At 40.5% G+C, this 10891-nt stretch overlaps 1 protein-coding gene across 1 annotated transcript; it reads right to left on the reverse strand.

The window, feature by feature from the left end:
- Positions 1–276: 276 nt before the first annotated feature.
- On the reverse strand, positions 277–8422 carry LOC139138515 (putative ferric-chelate reductase 1). Its single transcript, XM_070706920.1, has 13 exons — positions 8225–8422; positions 7858–7927; positions 7216–7422; positions 6487–6588; positions 5574–5742; positions 4993–5112; positions 3934–4048; positions 3373–3477; positions 3129–3226; positions 2423–2481; positions 1966–2106; positions 883–980; positions 277–560 (listed from the first exon to the last, which is right to left on the reverse strand). The coding sequence occupies exons 6-13, from the start codon at positions 4998–5000 to the stop codon at positions 468–470; spliced, it is 717 nt and encodes a 238-aa protein (XP_070563021.1). The 5' UTR covers positions 5001–5112; positions 5574–5742; positions 6487–6588; positions 7216–7422; positions 7858–7927; positions 8225–8422; the 3' UTR covers positions 277–467.
- Positions 8423–10891: the final 2469 nt, after the last annotated feature.

The following is a 10891-nucleotide window of genomic DNA, read 5'->3' on the forward strand; positions in this document are numbered from 1 at the left end:
AACAGACACTTTCATCTGGCGATGCTGCTGCCCTCAAGTGACGAACATCAACTGGGGCGCATTTATTTCAGAGTCGTATCTTCATTCTCTGCGGGGTTTTCCTGCATTTTGTATTGTAAAAACTTCACTTAAACTGAAATTACCGTGTCAATAAAATATTTCATTAGGAAGATTTTCTAAGACAAGTCTGATGAAAAGTCCAGATTTGTAAATTATAGGCCTACACGCGTTGTGTCGGTTTCTAGGGTTGTCCAATTATTGTTCTGACGATGATCATGTGTTCATATTTCCTCTAATTTCCAATTTAAAATGAAAATCCATTAATTTTTATTTTTTGTATATGTGATTGGAAACATAGACGCTACATGAGGTACGCATCCGATGACAGACTAGATTCCAGCTGTCCGAGTTTTAAAAGTTTGAAGGGAGCTTGCCCATTACATTGCGTCACACGACTTCAAATTGGTTCACATCGACGCAGTAATGCATGTCAGTGCCACTGTAATTCCCACCACACCAACAGAGTGTAGCCCTAGTAGAAATATTGCCATCCTCGAACTCTATCGATGAAATGTGAAGAAAGAGAACAGAGGAAGTATGTAAGATGGAGAAAAGTGACAAGGAATTGATAAACTCAATCAACTCTTCATGTCCAGTCAAAGTTCATTATCGGGTTATGCGGTCAGACCCCGGGAATTGAAATATAGATTATGCGCTCAAGACACTAAGATTATCGAGACATGGAATTGGAGGACTGGTGTGAAGCAATTTGTACATGACGTTTTGTGGGCCATTCTACAACTTCCCCAATTACTTTCGCATCCAATGCGACAATTGAATTTCCTTGCGACCACTACCCCACTTAAACGTTAGAACACTTACGGGAGGAGTAACTTTCTCATCTCCGACCAGTTGGTTTCTTGATCCAATTGGCCCGGTCCGATCCTGCAGTTCGTAGTGTTCTCCCTGTTTCCTGGCAACTGTGCAGAGAGTAAATTGTTGTTGAGTCAATGACGTCGGCTTCAAATTGAGTAAAAGTGTCTGTGCCGAGCTTTATCTGCTATGTAGAAATCGTCGTCATTATGTCTGTAATGGGCCACTATATGCCAGTTTCTTATTGCACATACACAAAATAATTCAATGTCAAAGTCATGCATAACAGCTCTCTCTCTTTGGCTCTGTTATATGCTTTGTTTGTTGTCTGCACGCAACGTTTACGTTTTCTGCATGCCCAAAACCGACACACAAAGGCTCTCTCTCTCTCTCTCCAGGTGCAGCCAACGAACAATGCACTTTTAAAGGGGTCCTTATTATGATAAAATATATTGTGCATGACAAGTAATGTTAACTGACTAATTTTAAGTCAAGAGGGTAATTAATTAGCTGTTCATAATTTGCCCTCCAACTGAAAATTTTTCGACTTACCCTCCCGCACTCAAACTTCATTTTTACCCACTCCCACTTATTTTTGCCTGTTTCCCCTCCCCACTGAATTTTTGAAGCTCCCCTGCCCTGTGGCGAAAAAAACTTGCCGATTTCCCCTGCCCTGGAAAAAAGTATCCTCAAAATTTTGTCATTCCATTTCCCCTGCAGACATGAAAAGTTATAAGTACTTGCCCTGTGTCCCCATCCCGGCCCGGAAACACCATGGCTCAACTTCCCCTGTCCCCGTTTTAAAAGTAGCTTACCCTCTCCTCGTTTTTCGCAAAGCCCTGTCCCCAGGACAATCAACCGATATCTGCCCTGCCCGACAATAAATCTAAAATTTGCTCCCCTGCCATTTTAAAACATGTCCCCTGCCCGAGCAAAATTAAAATTTCCCCTGCCCTCAAAAATTGCTCCTGGAACAGCTTTTTCGATGAATAGCTCCGTTGGCTGCACCTGTTTCTCGCTCTCTCTCTCTCTCTCTCTCTCTCTCTCTCTCTCTCTCTCTCTCTACACACACACACACACACACACACCTACCTCCATTGTCAGCGACTCCTATGACGAGCTTTAGGAGGATGTAGGTAACTGCATTTAACAACACGTATCCAACCATGATCCAAAATGTGTACTCTGGAAGGTCCAGCATTTCCAGATCAATTCCAGTAAACACACATGCAACTGTAAAAAGTTGAAATTTCGTTACTCAGTTACTATTTAGGGAGCCTCAAAGTATGCAGGAGATGTTAGAACTTGCCGAAATACAGCAATATGGGTTTCGGATTGGGTTCAACTTTACTTGATGAGAATTCACACCCCATAGATCGACCACGGTTAAAATCGGGATCCAGTACAATTAACTAGGGAAGCTGAAGGCCCGACCGCTTGAGGGCCCCACTCGGCAAGGTGGATGCCTGTCGTTTATGTCTACGCGAACAACGTACTTTTGTAATTCTTAACGGATTTCGCGGACGATTAGACATAGCCATATACGTACTTGCCAAAATGAACGATGACATGCCAAGAAACCAATGTGCCCAGTTGAAGTATGGACGTCTGTAAACAGGTAGAGATTACAAGGTTATACAACTGTATATCAAGGTTGCAGATAACAATTAATTTGCACTTGAAGTAATGATATCCTCTTTTGTATTGAGCATTCTAATTTCCTGCGAAGACATCTTAACACTAAGATGTGATTGAAGATATTCATTAATAGATGTACACAAAGGTTGAAGAAAATGCAAAAAAAGATTTATGTCCATCATATGGATGGATGGATGGACAGATTATAACTTCGTCGCTGACTGCGGTTACGGTTATTTTGAATAGGATATCGACATTTGTTATTTATTGAGAGAGCAAACGCCTGATTTCTTGCTGTGTTGTTAAAAATTCGCCAATGCTTTAAGGGATACAGTCGTCGGGACTGAGCTCAAAGGTCTTATGGGACCAATACACCCAATGAAATCACTATATCCAAAGTACGATGGTGATTGATGAAAGTTAAAACATGTCTGTCATAATCTACATCGTATAATTTAAATGTTGCAGCCATGATGATTAGGTGCATCTAGATATTGCACACAAAATTTATCGTTTGTAAACAAGAAAATCGCACAGGCACAGTTCTGATGACTGTTTCCCTTTATCATTGGATGGTGAAAGTCTTTGCCATGTAATAATTATATCATTGGCCTCACTTCTCGGTTCCCGTATGTGGTCGAAACAGCGCCATCACCGACGTGATCAAACTCAAGGCCGTCGCCGCTATACCACAACAAGTGTGCACAAAGATTGGCTAAATAAAGGCACAAGAAAAATATTTGGTGAGGCAAAAATCAAAATGGTGTGTATCGATTAATCAAATCAAAACAAACAAAAGGGATATTTTGGCATGGTAGTTTTGCTACAACAAACTACAGCAGACGCAGAGACACGACTAACCTGGTACATTTTCTTGTAGTGAACAAACCCACCGACATAGATGAAGACAGTGACGAAACCAGCAACTGTGCATATGACGTTCGTCAGCATCAGAAAGCCGTGCATCTGTAGAAGCACAAGGAGCACTAAACGTTACAACGAGAAAATTAGAATTTAGGATCTTTCTGCTCCTCATTTTTGTCTGAACACAATGTGCTTACACAGGATGTTTAAAATTTTGGTCACCATGGATTTTGAAGAAATAGATGGAGTACATCCTTTTGGATGAGAAACTGAGCTACTTATGTAACACGGGTTCCATTGATATTATTCAATCTATGAGTACACTTGTTGCGATATCCATGATACATCCCGTCTCTACCCTTCACGAATTGAGCTTCACGTTTATTACGCAACACTTGTAAATAGACGATCATGGTTACACGCGTCACAAACTGGACTTTCACTAGAGAGAGATGGGATAAAGCTGTCGGTAAATCGTCGCTTTTTATTTAGAATCGAAGATTAGCATTTAATTTACATAGCTTGTCTGTCGATGATATGTATCTGCACTACACTCACCGCAAACCAAACCTTGTGCCCACAGAGTGTGGAATTGGCCAGCTTCCTTTGAAGTACTTGGCAAAGAAGATGGCTATGCTGGCACAGCAAACCCATCCGGCAAGCATCGTCACAGCTGGCAATAATACAAAAATATCATAATAGAACATTTATAATACCAATTAAACCTATACTGGGTATGTATAACTATCATGGTTGATAATTTATGCGTGTCTGGGCGCGCATTTGCGCGCGCATTGTTAATAGTCGCGCCAGCGGCTTACTGACTACGCATGCGCTTATTCATAATATACTATGCGAGTAACCGGAAGTGTACCCTTCTTTCTCATTGGGCGCCGCCATGATTTTTTTTTGAGTACTCGTAAATAAACAAATACGAAACAAATTATTATGATATAACATGCCTTTTATAAAATATACCTCTTTTATTAGCCAGTAAATGTTATTATACACCTTGTCGCTGATACAAAGTATCGTTGATACAGATAAACGGAGAAAACTGTCGTGCATATGAACGGGGGCATACGCAAAGAATGCTGGGATTGAATTATAGAAGAGCGCCCCCTGTGTCAATAATTAGATTAAAAAATTGCAAGTTTTTGGACGGAACGCTGTAGTTTTCAGCTTGCAAGTGGAAGGTGGGCAGTGCGGTTATCATTGCAATGATAATTATTGCATAATACGTCCCTTGTTTAACGCCATAGGCTGTTATCATTGTAAAAATTGCCAATTTTTGTCCAAAATTTTTACACGCTACAGAAAATCTATACCTGCCCTGCTGCAGGGTTTGACGTCGTGTAAGTACGTGAACTGCTTTCATCAGAGGGAAACTGGGCATAGTTGTCATATAAACGTTTATGAAGTAACAATTACAGTTAATCATGAATCAATACAAATAACATTACCAATCTTAACCCCTGGCGCGACACCAAGGGCTGAGCCCTATATAATAATACAGTGAACAACATGGAAGCGTCTCTTCAAAGGTGGTGTAACGTTCTTACATATTTTTCGCGTCACTTTTTGAAAATATTCGCGTCGGTCAAATGCCTTGCTTACCGTGACATTTCAGAAGAAACGGTCGCTTGGCAACGCTGGTTTCGACAGCAACGGAGTTGAAGTCCATCTTGTTGGCGGAGATAATCGGCAGGACCCGATGTTTGGCTAAATAAATCGCGCCTACAAAGATTGAACAGAACAACATGCACCATTAACGTGTACGACTCTCGACTGGAGACCTTCTCACTTCAAATTTGATGTGGCCACAGTGAGCTAAGGAAACTGCAAAACGTAGGAAGTCTGTTTCTCAAGAGCCAAAATTTGTATGGTGACCTCCCCCCCCCCCCACCCCGATGTTTATTCTTTCTTTTCAAAGAGAATGGTTGAAAGTTTTCCTGAGAAAAAGTTTCAGCAAAAGTTTGTCTTTTAAGTTTCGAGGGGCACACTGCTTTAATCGACACAAAAGATGAGAACTTGCAGACAAAAGTGGCAGCTTCACACGTGCCATTATCGTGTTCGCTAAGAGTAGACATAAAACTGACGTTTTGATACATCACAGATCGTCTATTGCTTTTTCCTACGTGATCAGTATCCTCGTTTCATCGGGGTCCTATGGTAAAACCAATAGTATCTCTGCTAACCTGCTCGTTTCATGGCGAAGGCTCGAACGATGAAAATGTAGTAACCGTCGCCAAGGTTAAAGGTCATGTTTTTCAACGCACCCTCTTCTATAACAATCGATCTAATCAGGGTAAAGCGACACTGCATAACGGAGTCAACCACAGCACCGGTGAAGTTCGTTACTGTTCCCTGGGAGTGAAAGAAATGCAAATTGATTATTTCTTTCTCGATTCCACGTTTTCATTTTCAGTAACTGAAAATTCTCGTCTGCTCCTACTTCGTTGGAAGTCTGTGCAACCATAATAACCATCGGCGAATCGAAAGAAGGATTAGATAGAGGGCGCAATTTAGACTTTGCACCTTCTACAACTTGTTCTGAGGACGTATGGGAAGATGGCGGATTTCGAATCGTTACGTATTTTGTGTGCGTACTGAGTACCGAGGAAATTTCTGAAGGAAGATTATCGTCAGTGCTTGAAACCTTCATAAAATTTCGTAAGCACCGGAGTCCGATTCATCATAGAACATTTAAAGCTTCTATGTAGTAAAATTATGATGTTTTGTTTTTGTCCGGTCTCTAAAATACATTTCCTTGTTCTACTATCAAAGTCATGTCGAAGTGCCCTGTCTACATCACGTCAAGGGCAGCAATATTTGTGAAATATTGGATGTTTTTGTGTACAACTGAAGTTCGTCTGATCAGAATTCACGTGGACCACAGTCCCTCCTGTTGACCAATAGCCCTGTGATCTTGTGTACTGTACACAACGTCTTGTGTTTGCCACATCACACAATATAATTTAACACCAGAAGAACATGAGAATATCTTTGAACGCCCAGAACAAAAACTAATGAAAGTTTTATACACATTTACAATTAAGCTTTCTGTCCCTGTACACTGCCTGTAATGTTTCGTACAGCATATGTACTCACAGATTTTAATTCCAGTGCATCGTTATGCAGTCCATTCTTAATTGAATGATCCAGCAAGACTTCATCCCTGTACTGTACACACGACCAAACATCATCGTCACCCTATAGAGAATTGAGTCAATTCTGTCAGAAACTTTCGTTTTATATTTTCCACTAGAGATTGTGGATTTCAGGATAAAATGTAGAGTATTTCTGAGATGATGTTGGTGAAAAAGCGAAAGTTATCTCAGTGTTCACTAAGCATTTTTTAATAAATGGCTATCCGTTTTATTGTCAGAATGTCTTCAACTTTGGTTCTACTTTGATAATTGTGCGTTAACTTTCGAAATGTCTTACTTATGAGAGAGTTCTTCTCCACAAGACTTGGCCAAACAGGGTATCTGCAGTGAAGTCTCCGATAAAAGTATACAGTATAAAGTATTCTGTATATGAAAGCTTTCTGGAAACGAGTACGAGCATCAATCAATCAATCAATCAATCAATCAATCAGCAAAGTTTTACATCGCCAAAACAGTGTATTGCTCTTTGACGCTAAATGTCTATCTTCGAAGACAACAACAAGCTGAGAGGAAGACGGGAAGACGGAAAGAGATAGGTTGGAGAGAGAGAGAGAGAGAGAGAGAGAGAGAGAGAGAGAGAGAGAGAGAGAGAGAGAGAGAAGAGAGAGAGATCATGTTATGCTGCAGCTATACTTTAAATAGTAAAAATGAATATTGATACAATAATTACCATATATTTATCATGAGAAAACCCAATCCCAACGTAAGCTTGATCGGGATTCATCTTGCCGACGATCTCAAAAGTAATCAACGATTCAGAACCAGTAGCAGGTGCCCACGTGACTATTACGTCACATTCATCAACTCCACTGCATTTTGGTGGATTCTTGAAGCACCCTTTTGTTGTCCCACAGCCAACTGACGTCACCAAAGTTTCCTGTTATTTGAAAGATGCAAGCGAATCTTATGAAGACGTGCATTTATGAAAGAGCCGTGGCATGATCAGATGTAAGCATGCTAGTGCACGCCCTAACTGTATGTATGTATGTATGTATGTATGTATGTATGTATGTATGTATGTATGTATGTATGTATGTATGTACGTACGTACGTATGTATGTATGTATGTATGTATGTATGTTGTATGTATGTGCGTGTGTCCGTTTGTCTGTATATGAGTGTATTATGTTGTTTTTTGTTTTTTACGTTTATATCAGTACACTGAATTTGTGTCTTTGGAAAACTAATCGAAAATGATAGTCTCGTGAGAGTCGAGTAAAACGTAAACATTAAGGCTTCCACCCTCTGCTACCAGTAAAATCAACCAAACTTAAACAGAATGCAATAGACGATTCAAAATATCTAACTTTACCTTTGCAAACACGAATCGGTGTAACAGCAGCAAAGCTATAACTCTGAGCATTGTGTCCCGTCTGGGCTTTCTGTGAAATACAGTGAGCATAAATTGGGAACAATGACAATATCAATCCAAATTGAATATTAAGACTTTGCATGTCGGTGAAATGTTAAGATTTCATGCTTTCCTCCTTCAGATTAATGGCATTTTCAATGCCTACTGTGATAAAGGATGTTTTAACACGACCTGACTCCAAAGCTTGGATACCATGGTGGGTCAGAGTAAACTAAAACTTGATCTAATCGTATGATAACTTTCTGCCCTCGCTTCCAATATAAACATAAGAGTGCGCTGAATGTTGCTGTACAGATCTTGTTCTTACCTTAGTTGTCCATACGTAAAAGACTGGTGATGCTCGTGAAAGTCCGTCGTCAGGGTTTTGCGTGTGTCCAAAACGCAGAATGGTTGACCGAACTGAGGTTACCGAACACACAACCGTCGTTATGTTTTGACGTACACTGAAAAAAGCATTGCAAACAATAAGTTTACCCTGCAGAGAAGGAGAGTAGATCTTCCCTTCTGTGACAGATTGCTGGTTCGAGAGGAACCATTCATCGTCTGTATGACTCGGCCGCAGGGATGGTAAACGCAAAAATGTAAAGCTCTTTCATTCGCGTTGAAGCTGATCCCTGTTCAGTACACACAACTTTGCAGTGCCAACCTTTCCCCGGGGCAACACGTATAAAATACAAATCACTCAAGTTTCACATGTTGAATCGAATCTATTTTACCGTACCTGCACCATTGCGATTGTGTTTCCTGAATGTTAAAGGAAGACTGCGCCTCGGGTACGGATTTTCGGACATTCGCATTCTTGGTTCCCGCTGGTCTGTGATCTTGACAAGTTTCAACTCACTTTGAAGCTTGGTAGATGTTTTAGATTGAACTTGTTTTGTGAAATTCGAAAATACCAATTTTTTCCAAAGGGGTTAACATGAAGGAAGGCGGCCATTTTGAATGTAAAATATTTGTGAAAATTTGCAATACAACGTGAAAACTGTTTATTGCCTCAGAGGTCGTGCTTTTCGTACGCATCTTGTAACGCCATCCGAGAACACGGATCCAGGAACACGTCCAGCGAGAACGTGGACTTGTCATCGAAACAATGACTGAATAGGCCATGGGAGAAAGTATGTACACGTACGTGACACACATGCTTGTGAATAAGTTGAAGGACTATCAATAAAGACAGACAAGAAAACTTTTCGTCGTGCAATTTATTCGCACCAATATTACTTTACTCTGATCCTGTGACCTTGCCGTAGGCGGCGCTTTTTATCTCACTGTGGGATGTAATGTATGGGAACTGCCAAAGTGAGATATATTGAGGCTATTAAACACAAGTGAATCTAAACCAGGCTCCGGACTCGCTAAATCTAGAGGCTATTGTTGTAGCCTTTTTACTCATTGTCACAACTGAGCCGAATGGAATAATGCATTACCTTAATGCGCGACAAGCCTTCAAGGCAAAAACTAGCATTAAAGCTCATTTACACAGGCTAACAGCGAAGAACAATAACCTCAAAGCTGTCTCGACGTAACTCGACGAGAACAATTTTAAAATTGTGATGTAAAATTGCTTTACATATAGCTGTCATTACTCCTTTGTGTGTGTGTCTCTATATTTCTGTCTCTGTCTGTCTTTATGTCTGCCCGTGGCAACTGCGGGAGTATGGACATTTCATCTATTTACAACCTCTGTCTTCCTGTCTGTCTGTCTCTCTCTCTCTCTCTCTCTCTCTCTCTCTCTCTCTCTCTCTCTCTCTCTCTCTCTCTCTCTCTCTCTCTCTCTCTCTCTCTCTCTCTCTCTCTCTCTCTCTCTCTCTCTCTCTCTTATAGAAAAGGCCCACGCGACTGATGTTATCATGATGTTTCGGACGCTGTTTTGGTGCGGCAAGCTATAAAGGAGGTGTTCAAAATAATTTCGCAAAACTAGTAAAAAAAATCATCAAAAGTTACAGTTACTGGCCCTTTAAAGTGAGTATACCCTGATGACAAGAAACGTGGGTCTTAATTCATCTTTGTCGTCACTGTTATGGCCAAGTTCTAACTTTTGCAAAAGAAAAAAGTGTATTGGAAATTCCAAACGGAGCTTCCATCTCGATAAGAGTAAGATAACACAGTTAAAGGGACAAAGTCGCCCATTTTGTCATGAATTTTGTTTGATACGAGATACTACTTATATTGTTTGACATGATGAAAGATACTGAATGAATGGGTGATCATGCATATATTCGACCCCGGTTTTAGACACGATACATGAAACCATCGCGAAAATGAATTAATGGTCATGACCATTAATTCATTTTCGCCATGGTTTCATTTAATTTGTCTAAAACCGGGGTCGAATATGAAGCAGTCGAGAAGTCTGCGTTGGACTTGTGAGCCGGGGTGAAATTGAGCTCAGCTGAGGTTGAAAACGTGGCAAAACGTCACCTCTGGATTTTGAGATGACTGAAAACAAACGTGAAAAACAAATTAGACTTGCTTCACCTTGCTCTTTATAAAGACATTCGGAATCTTTGAATGTTAAACTAAAGGGGTAGCGAGAGTGTCCACGTTTGCTTTTTTTAATCACATGATCAAAGAATAACAAATGAGTGCAATATTTCACTGGTTTGTTTATTCTTGTTCGTTTTCTGATGGCTATCGCATCCCACCTTAGCATCAAAGCTAGATTGTTCACTGGCTTACCTTTATTGTAACCGAACAGTCAGGTACTACGGCATAAAGTTTGTTCCCGGAATGCCCTTTCACGCGAAGAACACAATATATGGTAAACTAGAAAACCTAAATTGACTGAAGGCATCATAAGACATGTTCGAGGTACCATCGAACGTTTTGTTTTCCGTGTCTTCATCTTTCTCGCTACTTTGCAAGTATTTGTATTATTTCAGTAAAGACCACTTCTGCACGTAAGACGATGGAGCCCGGTTTGGCAATATCTGTGTTACTACGCGTGTAATTGTTTGTTTGTGCTCTTTGCTCA

Source organism: Ptychodera flava, chromosome 8 (genome assembly GCF_041260155.1).
Source record: "Ptychodera flava strain L36383 chromosome 8, AS_Pfla_20210202, whole genome shotgun sequence".
Taxonomy (NCBI): Eukaryota; Metazoa; Hemichordata; class Enteropneusta; family Ptychoderidae; genus Ptychodera; species Ptychodera flava.